General features: G+C 37.9%; 1 protein-coding gene across 1 annotated transcript; it reads left to right on the top strand.

The window, feature by feature from the left end:
* The first annotated feature begins 346 nt into the window (after positions 1 to 346).
* Positions 347 to 20,094, top strand: LOC124158625 (probable kinetochore protein nuf2). Its single transcript, XM_046533804.1, has 8 exons — positions 347 to 725; positions 1,357 to 1,495; positions 3,286 to 3,503; positions 4,161 to 4,301; positions 9,141 to 9,376; positions 10,174 to 10,365; positions 17,166 to 17,328; positions 19,884 to 20,094. Exons 1-8 carry the CDS (start codon positions 576 to 578, stop codon positions 19,959 to 19,961), a joined length of 1,317 nt encoding a protein of 438 aa, XP_046389760.1. The 5' UTR covers positions 347 to 575; the 3' UTR covers positions 19,962 to 20,094.
* Positions 20,095 to 20,560: the final 466 nt, after the last annotated feature.

Genomic DNA, 20,560 nt, shown 5'->3' with positions numbered 1-20,560 from the left:
ATTTTTTCATTATTATACATCTATTCAATTACAGAGCGAGGTAAAAGGATAAAGACAGTTAGATCAGCCGCTGCGTAAAAAATATGCATTCACGTTAAAGTTATGATTTTTTTCTACGACAAATGCCGTGCATCAAAAGACTACATCTCTCAAACATCTTCAAAAAGAAACCTAAATAATGTAACTTGCACTGCCCAAAATACTCAGAATGATCTGAAATGAGGCAAAAGTAAAATACAACACTATTTTAGAGTTCGGAATTCATCTACGCGCCAATAACAGCCCCCTCGTACAGAGCCTTCGTAGTTCCAATGATACCACCTCATAAGAGAGGCGGTACTTGCGGTTTTTTACTCTAACGCTCTCTTCTGACTGTCGTAAGCACTACGTATTAAGCTATCATCCACCAATGAGATGCTCGAATATTTTCAATTCAAACTACCGTATTTTACCGGGAAATAGACCACAGTTGGGCGAGGATAAGCGTAGTAAAGGGCGATTGTAGGTGTACCAAGTCTTATGTTTTCGCTTGTTATCGTTTTCCTGTAAAGTGAGGTGGCTATATTCACAACGAAATGGCATCTCAAAGAGCATCGAATATAAGGAAAATGTGGCCTGACTTCATCGTTACGGAGTCAGACTTAAGTCAACCCACCACCGAATTTGTCATGTCATTTTTTGAAAGGGCATTGGATGATATGGCCCTCTTGGAATTCGCATGTCAGGTACTAATAATCACTTAGATCATTATGTTCATTACAAAATATATAGCCATGTTGCTTTCCCCTTATTCGCGCTTAGAATTCAAACATCATTTGCTGTGTTTGGGTAGGTCAGTGGAGATATTAGAGTTTGAGGTAAAACTTTATAAGAGAATTACTTCCATATTTACCTCTTCCTAAGTCTCTTGGCCAAGTTTGGTGTAGATTTAATGCTGGAATGAAATTAAACGATGCAGTTTTTTGTTAGAAACTTCCAAAGTCAGTATTCTGAGATACGAATGTCTAAGGATAGCTAAGTATTTATGTTGGGTGGAGCTTAGCTCTTGAAAAGTTTTGTGATGTAGCCCTCTCTTTGTTTATCGAGGAAGAAATGTGGGAGAAACCTTTATTAATTACTGCTTCATCAACCCATGTTCTTGGTTGACAATAGGGATATATACATTTCCATCAATTTTACTTTTGCTTGAATCACGTTCATTGTACATGTTTAGATAGTTTACTAATAGTAATGGCATAATAAGTACATTTGTATTCTTTTTTGGCTCTCTGTCTGGGTTTGCTTAGTAGTCGATACTTGCTTTAATGAAACATGAATTATGACCTGCAAAATTTTAATTTTTTTCTTATATTTCAGGACCATCAATCAGATCAAGTTCTTAATCTAGTTTCTGTGGCAGATGGATGTAGGAAAGTTGTCATTTGTACTATATTCAGACACATATTCGCAAAAATCAAGGGTCTCCAATTTGGTATTGAAGATATTATAGAACCAGGTATGATGTTAACATTTATTTATGAATTTATAACACCATTTTATAATACTGATCAAATGAAGGAAGCAACAACAACTAAACTAAAACCTGCAATAAGTAATTACTTCACAAAAATAAGTCTACAATAATCTAGTGACTCCATACTAGACAAATGAGTGCATGATGGTTGTGATTAGAAAGATAACATGAGATATTAAAATATTGATGGATAGAAATTAAAAATAAAAACATAAGTGTGGAATCATCGGAATTCAAGTTCCTAATTTATAATTTTCTCTCAATTCTAACATTAACTCCTAAAAGACATTGCTCCTCCTCTAAGAGACAAAGTTAACTTGGTGCCTCTTGTTGGTTATAGCGGATGCAGATATTCCTTCATGAAAGAACGAAGGTCGGCTCTATCCGACAAAGGGGGTAGGGAGTGACTGTGTCCCAAGCTCAGGCATGCCTAGCACCTCATGCAACCCACCTTAACAATAGGTTAGGCCCGCTATTTGGGACTTCTACTTTATACTCTGACTCATATTCCACAGCCTGAGCACAATAAATTTGCAGTAAAGCAATGGAATTGACAATGTTCTTGTGAAAAAATGCAATGTGCATAAATGAAATAAATGATAGAACAGACGAATGTGGTTTGAACTGAATCCCTACTGTTTTCAATTGAAATTCTAGCTCAGAATTCTAACTGAGTTCTATGATTGTAACTCAGCACAGTGGAATGGCATAGGTGTCTCCAGTTTTATAACTGTTTTGGTAAAAAGTTTTCTGCAGATTCTAGTATAAGTGTAATCTTTTTTTCTTGTTTTCTTTCTAATCGTGTGTTTTATATTTTACATATTTTTGGAAACAATTAATGCTAAAATGTTGGTTGGGAAAATAATGATAAGTTAAAAGTAGGAGGGGAAATAAAGTTCAGGTATATGTTGAGGGGTATGATTGACAATAGAAATATGAAATTTTGATATCAGTTAATGTTAACACTAGAAATTTGTTTTTCTTTTTAATCTATTGCCCAGAATAATACTTGGATACCACACTTAAACTTAAATTGATGATTATTATGAACAATAATTTTTGTTTAAATGAAAATATTAATGCTGTAAGTTTGCAGCCTATTAATGCTGCAAAAATGGCTGCTAATCTGTTGAATTCTGAAGGGTAATAGAAGGGAAAAATGGGAAGGGCACAGCATCCCACTGAGTAAGGTTCCAAGGATGGATGATGGGTGGATCTGGCCAATTCTATTCCTCCAGACAACTCTGTAAAGAGAAGTAAAAATGGTTTGAGTGCTTGCGTGGGAAAGCCTTTTTCTCAGTAGGGCTCCTTCGGGTAAGGGTGAATATGTAACACCTGTGATCATGAAGTATCCTTGCTGAACTTAATTTTTTAGTCTGAAATGAATCTTAATGAAACAAAAAAGGAAGGACAATTGCAGGTTTTTTTGTTTCATCATGAAGGAGTTCCATCATGTTTCGCCTGACATGATTGAATGAATCTTAATATTTAATTTCAATCCATATTGATATATTAATCTTTGAATCCTGCGATGTATTTACAGTGTATCACCAATTCTTGTGAATTAAAATGAATTTGTAAATGGAAAGATGGATTATAGATTTGCTGTTCCAATCAATTTTTATTGATAAATGTATCCTGTCGAATGTTTTATATTAAAAGGGTCTGTTAGATTAATTGTCAATTGAATTATTTATTTCATTTTTACTGTGGGCAAAAAAAAGCTATATACTCATTTTTTTCTTATTCTTAACTAATTTTTTACTTTTTAGTGCCTCAACGGTTTGGAAAGCAAGTAGATGTCCTTCTACATCTTGCACAGTATTTGGATTTTTATTTTGGAAACAAGTTTAATGAAGTAATGGAAGATATTGATAGCCAATCACGGCTGAAAGATGAATGCATAAGAGAAAGTGATGAACTTAAAAATCGGCGTAATCAAATTGCAATGGAAAATAAACGAATGACTGCGGAATTAAAGGCTAAGTTGGTAAGTAATTTCTAGCATCAAACTTACAGCATTTAATGGGGCCCATTCATTATTTTTTAATGTTGTTCATTGCAATAAGTTTGATGAATAAAGAAACCCATGTTTTACCATTTGGATCTGCTGCCTACTTCTCGAGCGCTTTGTGATGAACATTCAACACGCTTAACTATTTGACTGAGAAGTTCATGACGTCACTGACTCTTTCCGAATGGCTCACTGCTTCTCTGCAACATCTCAGCTTGCACTGCTGTCTCACTTGGATTGTAGTAATTAAAATTCTGTTGAGCTAATCTTTCTGTCAAGATTGGGTCACTCTCAATGGCTGATGAATCAGAAATTAAATGATGTCACTAACTCATGCAAACTGCGAGTTTTGCATTTTTTCATCTTAAAGTTATGTAAAAATGACCGAATAAGAAAGACTTGCTTTTGCCATAACTTATCTTTCCTGTCCATTTGCAGATTATTATTCTTTCATTTAATTGCAATGTTGCTAGCTGAATCGATTTTTTAGTTCGTCTTACTAGATAGTACTTTATAAATTTTTGTGATCGCCCATTCCAATACACAGTTAATGTTTCACATTCTCATTTTATTTCCTAGCAAAAGTAATTAATTGATATTTGTTGAGTATCTTTTTTCTATCCTCTCTATTAGGAAGAAAAGGCAAAATACTCTGCATTGTTGGATAAGCTCAAAGAAAAGACTATGGAGGTGGCATCAGAGCATAGTAAGCAGAAAGCAGTTCATGATAAGCTGGAAGCTGAGATGGCTGCCTTGGAAGAAGTTATCCAGAAGGTAAACCAACAATAGTTGTTCCTTGTTATACATTTGAGTCTAATTATTTCAAACACATCATTACTCCATTAGGGAGAATAAAACATCATAGCACTCCACTAAAAATTGGTGCATGGTCATTGGTTTGTATACTGCCTTTCCACTGTGCTCTGGTTGTAAGAGTGAACCGGTTGCGGGTGCTACTGAGAGACGTAGTTGGGTGTGTAAGAGAGTGGTGCGCATGTTTTTTTTGTAGCCACGCATTTGCTTCTTTGAAAGCAAGTGTTTATTCCCCTGCTGCCACCACTTACAACGGGAGTGTCTGAAAAGCAGGTCTCGGAATTCAATCAAATAGTGGCATAGTTCATTGGGAGCTGTCCTCGAATCACTCCCCTGGGGGTTTTACAGGGTGGAGAAAAATTTTTGTCATGAAATTTTAACCCTAGATAGTAGGTCTAATGCTTTCGTGGGAATCCTCTGAGTGGTGGCACTTATGCTCTTGGGATTTAATCCACTGAAATCTCAAAGGGGGGAAAGGAAGGGGAGCAGGAAGGAACACACCAGGCCCCGCTCACTAGCCAGATGCCTGAAGATGTCAGGGCAGTCGCCGTGAGCAGCGCCTCTGGCGGCTAGGCACTGATTAAAGCGCGAATTCGAAAATCCACAGGGGAAATTCAAGGATACATGTTGTACTTAGTATGTATATGTCTTTATTGGCTGAGATTTTCCTCTCACTGTAATGCCGCAACATTCCATCAAGAGATATTTACGTTCATGTTGTTCACCGGCTGGGAAACGAAGGTAGCCAAGATACCTCTATGATTTAAGTAAGACTACCGGATGACTTCGTTGACCTGCAACACTCTTTTTCTCGACGTCCACTGTCAGGGTCGGCTCTAGGCAAAATACTTACCAGGGAATACTACTGTTGTGTCGCCCACCTACTGGGGGTTTTGGCATGAAATATCCCCAAATTACAAGGGGTTTGGTATGGAATACCCCCCAATCAAATTTGGTTGCCCCCTAGCTACGTCGCCCGGCCCTGTTGAGACTAAGCGGTTAACTAGAATACCATGCCTTTGCATTAAGAATAGCTAAGTAATATTTTAATCATACACTACATTGCTAAATTAATATGCATAAATAGTATTTAGTAGAGATGGGTCGAATAGCAGATTTCTCGAATTCGAATATCGAATTCGAATATTAAATCATTGCTCGAATATTCGAATACCTCGAATACTAAATGATGAATGCTGGTATGTTTGCCTCGGTTGCCTATGCAGCAGGAAACACAAGATTTTGGGGAGTAATTTTGATTTCCTTTAAATGATTCGAACAGGAATTTAGCTGATTAATGAATATTTTAATTTTATGGAAACAATTGGGCATATAATTAATTCAACTAACATCACTTTACCCTCACTCCTGCTGCCAAGTGCTAGCTGTCAATCTGAGGCATTTTGCAAAATACAAGCTCTTTTCCACCGGATTTTCTTCAATTATTTTGTTAGTTATCATTATTAGTCCATCTTTGGGAGTTCTCACGAGATAAGAATTAGATGAATTGGAATTGCTATCAGGGAGAAACCAAATATTCTGAGAAAATATCCCTTTGTCTGGGACTGTAACAATATAAAGATTTATAGCACCACTCATAAATTGTAACTTGATAGTATATGTTTTCGGAAAAAAATACGGCATCAACTCCCGAGAAGCTCTGCTGCTCATATCGAGTTTCGCCAGAATGCTAAGTCTCCGTCGTATTTTGACATTTATTTCTTTGCGTAAAATGCTTAAATAAACTCAGAAATACGTCGTGTTTGGTCTTATTCTTTTTGAAATTACGCGCACATTACTGATATTTCAATTCAATAAAGGTGTAACATCAATTGACGAAAGTCATTCTTAGACACCTTTTGTGCTAATAGATGACTCATGCAGCGGTTGACCTCCACAGAAATGGGGAACTTCCAAGCTGGTAGGAAAAAAAAGGTCAGTGGGGGAGAAAAGGGAGGGCCCGAAAGACGTTTCTATTGTTCTCGTGTAACTTAGTTAGTATTTTTTCGAAGCTAAGGTCTTCGTAATATGATCCCTGCGCGAGCTGTGACCTTTTTTTTATTTCGAAGAAGAGGAAAGCCTCAGAGGGGGGGGCTAGTGCTGAATGGAGAGGGATACCGGATCTTGGGAAATGTGCTAATGTAAGTATCCCACGGTACTCACACAGCAGTTGACCTCCAGAAATGGGGAACTTCGAAGCAGGTAGCCAGAAAAAGGTCAGTGGGTGAGAAAAGGGGGGAGGGCGTGAAACACGTTTTTATTGTTCTCGTAACTCGATATTTTTTTCGAAGCAGGGGTCTTCGTAATGCGATCCCTGCGCGATCTGGGGCCTTTTGTTTGATTTCGGAGAAGAGGAAAGCGTCAGAGTGGGTGAGGCAAGTGCTGAATGGAGGGGGATAGCGGATCGTGGGAAATGCCCCAAGGTTGCTATCCCACGGCACTGAGGTTCTCCTGGTGGGGGGAATCGGGGATTTTCGGATTTTTTCACCCGACCATTTTCGGTTCCCCTCGTCGAACTCTTTTCTCCGCTAAAATCCACGAATTTGATGTAATTCGTCAACTTGCGTAAAACGGCGCAGCGAGCACTAAACGACTAGAGTTCTCTTCATTTTTCCGAGTCAACTACCAACGACGTGCGTGCGACAGTGTATGACGCGAAATTCAAAGTATTCGAGGTATTCGAGGCGGTACTTTTCGCATAACTATTCGAAACCTCGAATATCAAATACTTTCTAATATTCGAGGTATTCGAGTATTCGCGGATACTATTCGCACATCTCTAGTATTTAGTGTACACAATGAGGAAAATCTCAGTAAATGGTATTGCATGCAATGAAACAAATAATATGTAAAGAATCAATTCCAAAAGAAAGTAAATAGACTACTACCATGGTAGAAGAGGGAGAGGAAGCGCAATCCTCCTCCTTCCATGTTACTATCATAATATTACAAAAGATAAAGAATGACACAGCAATCGTTGTGTAGTAATTTATTTGCTTGATACCTTACATCAATCATGGATTTTTTTGGTTCATCCAATTGTATTTCTTCATTATGTTAGTGTCCACTAATTTGAGAAAGTGAATGATTTACATTACAACAGCATTGCCAATGGCGTTACTCACTGAACATGCGAAAGTCACAGCATCGTTTAACGAGCCAACCTTATCAAATTTGGATTTCTTGAAGAAGTCACTATTTCTTCTTTTGTTCTTCATCACGATATGAACTGATGGGATTCGCAGGCACATAACTTCAACTTCACATGTCCATGGTATAATTGCCAGATACATCTCTTTCAAAGTCCACTATTCATATTGTAAAAGCTCGGCACCACTCCCAACGAGCAAGAAAACACTCCAGAGTACAGGCACACACACAAAAACAAGCAAGAATTAAATAGCAGCACGTAATGTGGTCAAGATAACAATACACACTGATACGCATGCATCACTGTTTCCAAAACAAACAATGGAATTCATCCGGGTAACGACAATTCAATCCTAATCGGTGATTGTGAGAGTCACAATCGATGGTGAGACCTTCTGTCGATAGCTGCAAAATAAGTCCGAGCCAGATGTCTCCACTGTCAAAAGAGAGATAGAGAGAGGGCGAAAAGCTAAACTACAGGACCTTACTGGAGTGAGTGAGGCCTGGAACACACTGTATTCTAGCTGGTGCTACCAGTAATATGCCAACAAAACTGGAGGATAATTCTATAATGAGAAGAATCCATCAATCGTTTCATTGTAACCCTGGATAGCACCAATGTGTATTATTTCAGGGTTACAACACACAGGGGCCAGGACCCAGTAACTTAACTGATACACCTGTGCTCCCGGGGAGGGGTTTGGAAAGAAAGGAAAGAGGCGCCGCCGCGATAGGAGCCTGACGACGCCTCTGTGGTAGGAAAGGAAGGGCGGGATGGGAAAACCCCTAAATACCTCATGTAATTAATGAATGCCCTCCTATATTTACAATACCCATGTACTTGGTTTCCTTTCAATATGATATTATGGACTCATATTCTTACAATTCGAGCCTAATTTTTTTAATCAGATCGCTTTACTGGTTGAAATTTTAACACTGTGGATTAGGAATGGAAGATCATAACCGGGAAGCTAAATATATTTTTTAATCCGTAAGAATTGATAGTTCTCTTGCTGGGAAATTTAAAAGCAAAATTTACCAGCAAGATGCTTCTCGGAGCCTTTAGTTACAGATGGGTCCTATACGTTTGAGTGACCACTTGCTGAAAAGATGGATGACCTTTCTTGAGGAAGAAATATATTCCTCTCTGGCTCACCTACTCTGGATTTCCACAGTTCTTTCCCAAAACTTTTTATGGCCCTTTTTGCACTAGCATATGCAACCCAGGCGCAAGGTATAGATGAACTTAACAGTGTAAGTTGCTGTCTTTTGAATCATGTGCAAGTTTTCAGGTTTTGAGCTTCCAGTGTGGGCAGGTCTCTGCTAATAGGAGTCCTGCATACACAAGTAGTGAAATATATTTACTCTACCTTGAGTAAGTTTATTTTGATTGTATACTAATAATTCAAATTAAGGTTCTCCAACTACATATATGTATGGTGAAAATATTTTTTATTTGGACTGTTCATGACATAATTCAAAGTAAATAGTTTAATAAATATTCAACCATAGCTTTCCTAATATTTGTTGCAGGTTTGGAATGATAAAAAAATGTAAAACTGGTGATCATGATATGCATCATAAAGGTAGAAAGAGAGAGTTTTCTGCCAAGAAACCTGTAGAAATGAGTTTTTTTAATGTTTTGTGTAGGGAAATGAAGAAATTGAAGAATTGAAGGGGAGTATCATCCTTTCTCCTGATGCTGTGTACCGTGAAAAGATTCATCTCATGGACAAGAGGAAGGAGGTGGAGGAAAGACATGCAGCCATAAAGAGCACTGCTGATCAGAAGAATGAAATAGCTGTGCAACTTGAACAGCTTTCGACTTTAATGGAGACTACCCCAGATTTAATCAAAGAGCTTGCAGAAAAGCATTCATTTTCAAAGTAAGTGCTGTCTAGCTCCCTTCCCTAATACTACAATTTTTTCCAGGTTTAAATTTTGAATTCCTGTGACTCTTGGGTGAGGACTGGTGGGAATAACTCTTAGTAATTCCATGTAGAATATAAGTGAGAATTCTAGAGTGTATTCAATGTATAAGTGCAAGTTGGAGCTTGGCAGCATCATGATATTGTCATGTAAAAACACTAGAAATGGATGTGATAAACCTTACCAAGTATATCTTTCCTTCTTTTTTTTGCAGCTTGTTACTCCATTTCTATGTAGAGTCACAAATTCATGGCTCTTGAAACTTAAGAATACTACATGAATTTTGTGTTCTCGGCATTTATCTTCATAAGTCATTAAAAAATAATTTCCTGTGACTTGGATTTGAATCCAAACACTCCTTGATTCCCATATCCTTTGCTAACACGTTAGACAGGGAAAAGATAGTTGATAGGCTTTCCCTTATCTGCTACATCAATGTGTTTATTTCACCCTATCTTGTGTACTGCCTCCCATCTGATTCTTACCCCATGGCATATCTAACTTGGATGGCCCTTAAAGAGTAATTAAGATGTACTCCCAGCTAGTACAGCTCTGGGGTTCATAGGAATATAAGCTTTCTACAGCATTTGAATCTTAAAAAGTATACATAGGTATAAAATTGACTTTTAATACATTCACATATATTTCTTTAGTTACCAAGTATAGAAAGAACAATTTTTTTAACTTGGTGATGCACATAATTATAGGTTATACATATTTTGTCCTTAGTTTGCATTCTGCTTTTTGTTCTCAGGCATTTGGAAAAGGGATTCCATGAAGATGAATCAAATTGCAAAAAAGCTATGGATAAATATGAAGCTGCTAGGAGGGAATACGAAAGCAGGAAGCTGGAAGTGGCAAATTTTGTGAAAGAAACAGAGAAAATGAAGGAGCAGCATGTTACCACATGTGCTACCTTGGAAAATGAGCTCCTGGAAGCAAATCGGTATGTACAGTTTTCTTTTTGATATGCAGTGTATTATGAGTATGCATACATATGTATAAGGGACTCTCCGCCTCTATTCATTGAGCAAAGACCCATTAAGGCCTTAGGTTTAAGGTTTCATTAAAATTCATGATATTTTGTGCATGTAAGCGCTTACTTAAATAAAAAGGACTGGGTCCAGGGAAGGCACGGTAAGGGAACAAGTCAAAAATTCTGTTTTAATGCTTTGATTCACTCACATAACTAATACAGTAGAATCCTGATTTAAGGTTTTTCAGGGGGGACAAAATTTAAAACACTAAATGCGGAAAAACACTAAATGAGGACCTGCCATTTTTTTCAGGTTTTAGGGTCTGTAATGATTGGTGTGGCTTTTTATGAATAAAAAATATTATTTTAAGTAACTAAAAGGTGCTGAATGCAGCAAAAAATTCTTTAATGAAATGTTCTCTGCCCTATGAAGGTTGGATAATACTTTTCAGGAATCAGCTAAAAAAATGGGTAGTAAAAATAAGTAATGAGAGGATGACAATTGTTTTAATGAAATATTTTAAGAAAATTCTAATAAACATCAACTTAAAAGCATTCCCACACAGATTATTATTATGGACATTAGTGATTCCATTTTTATGCATATTTCAGTGGTCTCGATGAAATTTAGAATTTTTTCTGTAAAAGTGACATGTAGGTGACTATAACATTTCTAATATAATAAGAAAAGGTGTAAGTAGGTACTCGAAAAATCATGAGGAATGAGTGAAATAAAGGGACAGCAGAAGATCGCTAATCCCGAGTTCTCAACTACCGAATATCTAGTAAAAGGGAGGTTTTCTGGAATTTTGCCAACTTAACGTTTTCTGTTGCCTCGGCGAAACAAGGGATTTATGAGCCTTTAAAAAGCCTCCTATGCGCACATTTTGGATTTCGAGGTCATGCAAAAAAGTAGAATCTTATTTTAGTATGCGTACAAGTCGATGGTGATTCAACTCGATGATAACACCAGATTCGTTGTCATATATCCGCGGCCTTATGCAGGTCGAATGGAGCCGGGAGAAGTTGCTTACGCGGCGCGCTGATCACCTTGACTCCGACTCGCCTTGTTTCTCGGCAGCTTTTAATAAAATTTGGTTGGAGCTTGAATAACGATTAGCTAAACTCTGTTAAGTGAAAAGGTTTAATCTTCAACAGAACTGGATTTCATCCGAAAAATTGCCAGTGCCTCTGGAGGTTGGCAATTTCGTCAGGGTTATGATGTCGAAGTCAACCACCAACCACCTGCCGGATTTTCGTATTTTTCCGCGCTCATCTATTCTACCGTGAGTATGCGGTGATTTTTTTCCAGCATGAGCGATTTATTTAGAGTCATGGACCGTGATAGTTCGTCAAAACTCCGATTGTTATTCTCTTTTGACATTAATTAGCACCAGATTAATATTTTTGAATCGACAGCGATATCAACCAGCCGCATGTCGATAAATTGGCTCCGGGATATCTAAATTACGATGTAAAATAATGTTGTTCCGTAGTGAAAGAATGCTCTCACTCACGGTCATGACAGGGGAAACACTTCCTCTGTTCTTTCGCTGTTCCTCCGTGGAAACTGACCTTGGAATGGATTATAGAAAGAATCTTCTAGTGAACTGCGCAATTGATATTGGGCCTCCTCTTTTGAACAGAGAAAGTAGCCGACTAGAAAAATATTGGGCTAATAATGGACTGCCCTTAGGGAGTAGAGTTGAAAGGGGCATAAGCCATCAATTGAAAACATAACGAGAAAACCATTATTGTAGCGGCCCTCGGAGGATAACTCGTGTCATCAGTCGTCACGTATCATCGAAGTCAAGTTCAAGAAGTGAAGGATATGGTAGTTCGAGGTTATTAAGGGATGACTTTGCTCCATTAGATCGGATCTGATACAAAAAGTACCTGGTGTTTGGATCAGAAGGGAAGCGAAACGTTACGAGAAGACAAATCACCCAACTTGCGAGTTGAAGGTCGCAGCGCTGCGCTCGCGGAAGAAAGCAGTTGAAGAAGCGTTCCCCGGTAGATTCTATCGACTCTTGGTAAACTTTCATGAGACTGTTCTTGTTGATGAGCATAAATTCGAAGATTTGGATGAACCGTCATGAAAAAACGTTAAATCGGGCAAAAAAATCTTGAGCGGGACAAATTTTTACGACCATAAATGCGGAAAAACGCAAAATGCGGAAACACTATATACGGATAATGTTTACATTGTCCTAATAGGGAATGAATCGGGACCCAAAAAAATAAACGCTAAATGCGGAAAAACGTTAAATGCGAAGACCTTAAATCCGGATCCGACTGTACATAGATGTTTATCATCACTCACCCAGGGTGAGACTCCTTGAGTCTCTCCTACTCTCACACCTTGCCCAACACCCCTGTGACCCCGTCCAGAGCTTCCAATTGGTTGGCAATGGTAGTAGCCTTTCACTTTACCAATGCAAATTCCCGCGGCAAGGTGCAGCAAGGTGTTAGAGGAGAGCCACGTCAAAATGTGCCATTTCTGGTGGCTACCATTACCTCCGAAACCAACACGTAGCTGATGGGAGCCCTGACTGCTATGCACATTCTTACATGCATTTGATTTCATGCTTTTGTCATAAATTTCTTCCATGAATCATATGTATGAAATATTTATGCAGCAGACTCCTGATTATCCGGCTGCGGTTCATCTGGGTTGCAGATTATCCGTGCATGATTTTTCGCGCTTGCTCAATTTTTTCTGCAATCTTTAAAAAAAATCGGAGGAAAAATCATCGGAATTGCGGCATTAATTCTATTAACCGGGCTTATTATTTGTGTTAGAATCCCCTTCGTAAAACGGAAGCGATCACGCACTAGCTGCATTCACGGTAGCACTGTGTTCCTGTTTTCCAAGCCTCGCAGTGCGCGACCGTGGTCCTTGATCAAGGATACACGTAGCACAGCAGTTGCAACCCGGCAACTTGTGCGAGATGCAACTACGTGGTGTGGTGCCTGGAGATCTTGGTACATACATGTTCCATGATATACGGCACGTCAATGTTTAGTTACAAAAAAAGACATTTAAGGAAATAATAATAAACATTACCCATACAGAACATATTTACATAGTTAAATATTCGTCAATAGAATAAAATAAATGTATCAAAAAGAACTCCTTCACCTTAAATTTAAAACTAGACATTTTTACCAAGCTCTTAATGTTTCTAGGAAGCTTGTTGTATAGTAGTAGTCCCATGTTAAGGGAGGAAAGGCTGGTTTTACTGGTTCTGATGAACTTAACATGTAAATTGCTAGAGTTCCTGGTGTAGTGGTGGTGAATACTATCGTTGGTAGCATACAGACCAAGATTGCGTTTAGCACAGATGATTGCACTCAATATGTAAACACACAGAATTGGGAGAATGGAGAGTTTCTTGAAAAGAGGGCGACATGGAGCTCTAAGGGGTGCACTACACATCAGTCTCACTATCTTCTTTTGTATTTTAAAAACAACATGAGCACGGAAAAAGGCCCCAAAAAAGGATGCTATAAATAACTTGGGAATAGAAATCACCATAATAGATTGAGATTAGCACTTCATTGTTAACTGTTGACCTAATCGAGCGAACCAAAAAGCACACTGCACAGAGTTTTTTTTTACGTAGACTAGAAACATGGCTGTCCCAACTTAGACTGCTATCAAGGGTAACCCCCAGGAAGGAGGCTTTGTTGCTCCAGGGAATCATTGTACCGTCAAGAGACACAGAAATGTCTGGTGAAGGCTTATTTTTGTTAACAAAATGGATTAGATTGGTTTTTTCTTTATTAAGAAGAAGAAAACTGTTATTGCTCCATTCTTGTAAGAGGTTGACAATACTGTTGGCCCGTGACACCAGGCTATCAATTGAAGAGGCTGACACCAAGACATTTGTGTCATCAGCATACAATATGGGGAGTGTATTTGGCACGGAATGCAGCAGCTTTGGGAGGTCATTTATGTATATTAGGAAGAGCACTGGACCCAGAACCGATCCCTGAGGAACCCCACAGGAAATTGTTTTTTTTTGTGATGTATGAGGTGTTCCTTCTTTATTTAAATAAACACTGTTGTCGCACTGAATAGTAGAGGCCTTCGCGTTGTAGAAATCCATCTTACTGATTTGTGAATGAAAAACTTTGCTTTTTCTACAATTTGGAACTTTATTTTCCTGAGTAGTTTCGATACACTGTATCATATTCATAGGACTAGCCCTCTGTTGGGAATATTTTTGGGACTAGCCCTCATAGGAATAGCACTCTGTTGTCTGTTATTTAGAAATGATTTTATCCAATTATATGGAGTACCTCTGATGCCAAGTTGCTGAAGTTTCGATAGCAATATGTGGTGAATAATGAAATCAAAGGCCTTGGAGAAATCGAATAATAAAACAAGAGATTCTAGTTTACTGTCTTAGTCGGACAATACTAATGACCATGTTTTTCCCTTCCATTCTCCGTTGCTTGACCTCCCTCAGGTAATGGGGGAAAAACCCTCTGAGCACCTGAAAATAGTCAGCATTCCCCCCTCCCCTACCTCACCCCAGACCAACGGTCAGTTTAATATTCCCAACCCTTCCTCCTTTCACCCCACCTTCCACCCCCACCTTATTAAATGTTTGCGAGTGTGTAATTTTGTATTTATATCGGTATGGTTAATTTCTCGGTTTAGTCATGATAATGCTGCAGTGCAGCGAGACATGTTGCCTGTAGTTTAATAAATTTTATGTGGAAAGTGCAAAGTGTTCACTTCATATCTCATAACGGATCTCCACAAAGTATCTGCCTCATCCATCCAATTTACATGTATACATTCCTATCCAAAACAAAAAAAATTGTACTAAAATGTAAAAAATAACTAGTAATAAAAAAAAGTTTTATTTTACTTCTTCAACAAGTTAAGGAAAATGCGTTCTGGCACTGCTAATTTTGCCATGACGTCATTGAGCCCATGGATATGAATTTTGCATTGTTGAATTTCTTAAGCCGATGTCCCACGGTCAAATTTGCATCAAAATTTAATGCAACTGACCCGCACCCTGTCCCATGGTCAAAATTTCATCCAACTGGCTTTTGGTCCCATCGTTTGTACAAATCACCGATTTGTACAAATGGATAGGACAGGTTCTAAATTTTCATCCAATTGGATGAAACCAACCAATCACAGGGCCTTTGACAAAAAAGCATCGCCAAGCGCTGACACACAGGCCAAATAGGTTAAACTTATTTATCGTCTGCATGAGTATTTTAATTAATAATTATGTATATTATGGACACAAAAATAAACTTTGTTGTATTCCACACAGTATGCATTAAAAACCCAACCGGTTTCCACCTTTTCAGGTCGTTATCTTAATCGTAAACCTCTAGATAAGGACCTGAAAAGATCGTAACCGGTTGAGTTTTTTCATTAGTACTGTATGGAATACTAAAAGGTTTAGTTTTAAACTTATAATATCACCATACCACGCAGTGAATTCACAAAACATTATTTCAAATATATATATATACGTTCGTGATCGTCTATTTCATCGCCTGGTGTGGCCCTAAAAGTAAATATGAGCAAAAATTGGTCTTTGTGATAGGCGATGGAAGCTCTCAACTAGGAAATCTGTAATAATTAGTTGATCTTTAATGAAAAGGAAGCGATCTTTAGAATCGCAATACAAGGAGGGATGTTTTGGAAAGAATAAAAGATTTACTGTATTTCTCCGAATATAGTCCCCCTCTGAATATAGTCCCCCCCCCCCCCTAATTTTTAAGGCTTCAGTTTCGGGAAAAGTTAAAAAAAAATGGGTTTGAATATAGTCCCCCCCTTTACTTTTACCACAGGCATTTTTGGAAAAAAAGGGGGGACTATATTCAGACTTATACGGTACTTAAGGTATCGAGGCCGAATTTTACAGGTTAGCTTTGTGGAGGGCATACAATGCGAGCGAGCAGCTGGAGAAATGACTAATATGCACTGACGATTATACCTGTGAAACACTACAGCTGCCCGTTTCTATTACTATGATTATAGCATAAGGACCTTATTTTAGCAACTGCTAGATTAGGAGAGAAAAATGTGATTTAAAAGCACGCTTACAGCACTATTCATAACATCTCCTCAACCATAATGTCCATCATTTATTAATAACATTTTCCTCGTGGGAATAAACTGCCTCACGTTTGTATCCTGACGTTTTATTCTGCCCTCAACCTTGCTGATAAGGGACATGAAAATATCCTCACTTATCGTCAATTATTATCGATAATAAACGGGAACATTGGCGACCAACTCCTTCTCCAACATGTTTAGCATGCTTATTCCAACGCTTTCATACCCCCTTTCCAGCCAAGGCCAAGTTCAGCACTCCTTCTGTTTTCTTTTTTTCGCATCTTTAATGTTCAAGAGGCCTGTTCAGACAATTTCGCCAGCTAAGAAAGACAGAATCCTTCACCTCCACAAGTTTCCAAATTTGTTTACGTAGATATCGTCTTTCGTTTGTTTTTGATCAAAATGAGATACATCGTGGGACACCCAAATCCAGTTGCATCAAAATATTTGGACAAAAATTTTGATGCTAATATTTTGATGTAAATTTGACCGTGGGACACAGGCTTTAAGTTGAATGGTATTGTTTCATCATTTATTCTAATTAGTTTGGCTCAGTTTTTTACGTAATAATTGTGCCCTTACACATGCATGTGGTGCCAATATATCTTAGTGAGAGTTGTAATGTACATATATTCCTGGAGAAATGCTCATCTATCAACTCAATTATTTTTAGGAGGTTACAGGAGGCTGAAGATGAACACATCAAGAAGGGAGCAGAACAGGTACGTGCTGCTCATGAAAATCATATTTGGAAGGAGAAGATTTCAAGCGTTGGAGAGGAAGAGAAAATGCTTGAAAACGATTTCTTAGAGCAGAAGCAGAAAATTGAGAATGAGGTAATTATTTCATTTGGAAGTAATGTTGCTATTGCATTGTTCATGGAAAAAATGCTGCACAAGCAGTTTTCCAACTTATTACGTATAAATTATCTGGAAGAAAAATCTTTATGTCATTCCTCTTATTTTCTATCCATCATAGAAGAATAAAAGCTTGATTATGCATGGGTTATATAAATATTTCTACTATCATATATCTCCCTTCAGCCATTTACAGGAATCAATTTGTTTCTGTTATCATTGGTACATGAATATAGTATTTCACATCTAAAAATTGTATGCTTTACCTCATTAGGGTGGCCTTATTTTTAAAGTTTTCAAATTTTTTTTGGAACTTTCTCTAGATTTGTTCCATTTGGTTTTAAAATAAATCATGAAAATCATTTTTGCAATCAGATTCCGGGGAAAAAGTGGTGCATCGCACTTAAAGTTTTGAAATTATGGTATTTTGGGGTGTTTTTTGGACACAACTGTGTATGTCACTCTCTAATTATTCTATCACTTTTCTTTATTTGCAACGACTCGTTAGGAATTTGCAGTGTATCACTTCAAATATCTGTAATTTCAGCCCTTTGGTTCCCAAGATATCACACCAAGCGTAAGCGAACACCACTCCAGGCAGACATTTAGGGTGGCACATGGGGGCTCAATATTTGCTGATCATTGTCACCCATCGTAAAACCATAAAATTATTTTGATAAACCTTAAACTTTGTCAAATAACCATGAACTTTTATACATCACTGTTTATTGCCAAAAAAGTAGTAGCTGTGATTTATTCTCCATAGGTGATTCTATCTAAATTCAGCCTGAATGTTTGCATAATCTTTAACTTTGGGGCCCAGGCAGTGGTGATTAATAATCTCTGATTTAGAGAAATTTCGGATTTGAGCCCCTGATGTAAGTTGGCAACTTTCTTGCTCAGTACATATTTGATCCTGAAAAAAGTCATTTTTCGGCCCACCCTAGGCTATAAGGGCCTGCCAAGGGAGGATACTACAGTGGAACCTCGTTAAAGCGAGTACGGGCTATAGCGACACCCCCGCTATTACGAGAGATAGCCGATGCACCGTCAATTTACCCTATAATAAGCATGTTAAAGAATTCGTTTTTACGAGGCCCTTTCGGTGTTGGCTCTCGCCATAGCGAGGGCTTCACCGCTGGAAGACTTTCATGAAGACTCCTTAACCTCTGTAATTGCTAGCGATCTGTTAGAAATGAAGTTAATGGAGTGCTCAGTCTCAAATGTATGTGGTAAACTGTCGTTCGATAAATATAATGATGACGAAGCAATGCTTTGCATGATTTTTATTCAGTGCGGTGTTTTATTCAGTGTTATAAATTGTTTGAATAGTTAGTCGTTATTTGAGTAAGGAAATTTAGTGATGCAAAAAAACATCGCCTTTTGTCTGGATTTATGCTTATGTTTATCGGATAGATGTTTATCTGTCGCCGCACCACTCCTGTTCCTGTATATCTGTTCGCAACAGGTATATTGGCTATTATTTGCTCCACCTCCGGTAAAGCGACAATTCGCTATAGCGAGTGTTTATTAGTGCACCGTGGGGTGTCGTTATATCGAGGTTTCACTGTATTTTGTTTATTGACGGACTGCTTAATGGTCACGCAGCCACATGACATTCAAGAAGTCCTTCTATCGGCAAAATGGTATTTTGCATAATGGGATCAGGCTGAAAACTATTCTCATAACTTTTGTAGTGCCCTGACTACATCGATGCCATTTGTTGTGTTGTTGCATTTGTTGCAATTTCCAGGTTTTCCTGAGTGAGATGTTATTAAGCACATTCAGTTGATTGTACAACTGGGAAAAGGGACACGGTTACCTACTGTGGATAAGGGAACAGAAAATGAAGAATAGAAACAAACAATTGAATAGATTTCCCTGGTATCCTTAGAGAGTTATCTTCAGGTTATTCATGGCCGGATGAAATTTGTGATTGTATTTTTACTGCTGAGCGTGAAAAATGCTATCCCCTTCTCTTGAAAATGATTCCTAAGCTGCAAAAGAATAATGCCCCTGTGAAGGGGCCATAATTACGCAGTGGGGATGTAATAAGTTTATGGCCCAGGGGTGAATTTTTATCTAACATGAGCTCCACAATTCATATTGTAATAAATAAGTTAAATAAGGCCACACCTCTCCTTCCCATGCAATGAAGTCCATGAGTACGTACTTGGTATGATATCAGGAAGTTGTTGATGGTTTGAGCCTTGGAAATATATTTTAGTACCATTTTCTTAAGATTTATATCATCACTTGAGCCAATTTTTTTTAAACATTTACCAAAACATGCTATGGGAAAATCTAGGTATTTTGTTACCTCAAATTATCTCATTAGCAGAAATCCTCAAGACCCCAACTATTGGAATTAATTTCACTCATTAAAATATTGCAAAATTCCAAATTATGTTTATAGTCACTAATGTGTGAAACATTAATGGATGTTGTCATTGCATGCACTATTGATTCACTGTTAGTCTCTAAATATGTAACATATTGACTGGAAAATAATTTACTGTATTTTTTTTCTGCAGGTTCATCAATTTCATCTTAGGGTGGAAGGAGCTGTGGTCAGAATGGAATCTAAATTAGGGAAGTTATCTCAAGGGTGAAAATAGTTATAATAGCTTTGTAGAAGTTTGTATAAATTGATTTGCATTTTATTCTTCTTACAATAATATCTCCTAATAAAATTCTGTACAGTGCTTCACTATTGTATATAATAAAAAAATGTGATTTTTATCATCCATTAGTTTTAACTTACTGTTGTTTATCAATCCAATTCTGTGAAATATGGGAAGTTGCCATCTCCCGAGGGAAGAGCATAGGCATGCAACTAATAGCTTCTCGATCTTATTTAGAGTGCTGAAAAATTCTTGGTGCTAGAGGTCAAAAATTCCATGTGTAAAGTCCGGCATCGAGAGTTGTCCAATGACTTTGAGAAGGGTCTAGTTCAGGGTAGGGGGCAAGGTTGCCTGGTAAGAAAGAGAAACGCCCACCTCACCTGTAAACAAAAGGGTTCCATGAAGAAAGGAGCCAGATGGGATGACGAACGTGAAGGAACCAAAAGAAGAATCCCCTGCTTTAGTGATAAGAATAAAGGGTTTGTTTTGGTGGCTCAGGCTTATTTCAGTACTTCATATGCATGTGACAACATTGTATGACTAGGCGAGAGTGTGAGGTGCGTTTAGGGGACAGCGATTGGCTGCAA

This window comes from Ischnura elegans, chromosome 5, assembly GCF_921293095.1.
Source record: "Ischnura elegans chromosome 5, ioIscEleg1.1, whole genome shotgun sequence".
NCBI lineage: Eukaryota > Metazoa > Arthropoda > Insecta > Odonata > Coenagrionidae > Ischnura > Ischnura elegans.
The sequence above is the reverse complement of the archived record's forward strand: the minus strand, read 5'-3'. Positions and strand labels throughout refer to the sequence as shown.

Coding starts and splice junctions, on each gene's coding strand:
- LOC124158625 (XM_046533804.1), top strand. CDS start 576: ATGGCATCTCAAAGAGCATCGAATATAAGGAAAATGTGGCCTGACTTC. Junction 9,377..10,173: donor GAAAAGCATTCATTTTCAAA/GTAAGTGCTGTC, acceptor TTTTGTTCTCAG/GCATTTGGAAAAGGGATTCC. Junction 10,366..17,165: donor GAGCTCCTGGAAGCAAATCG/GTATGTACAGTT, acceptor AATTATTTTTAG/GAGGTTACAGGAGGCTGAAG.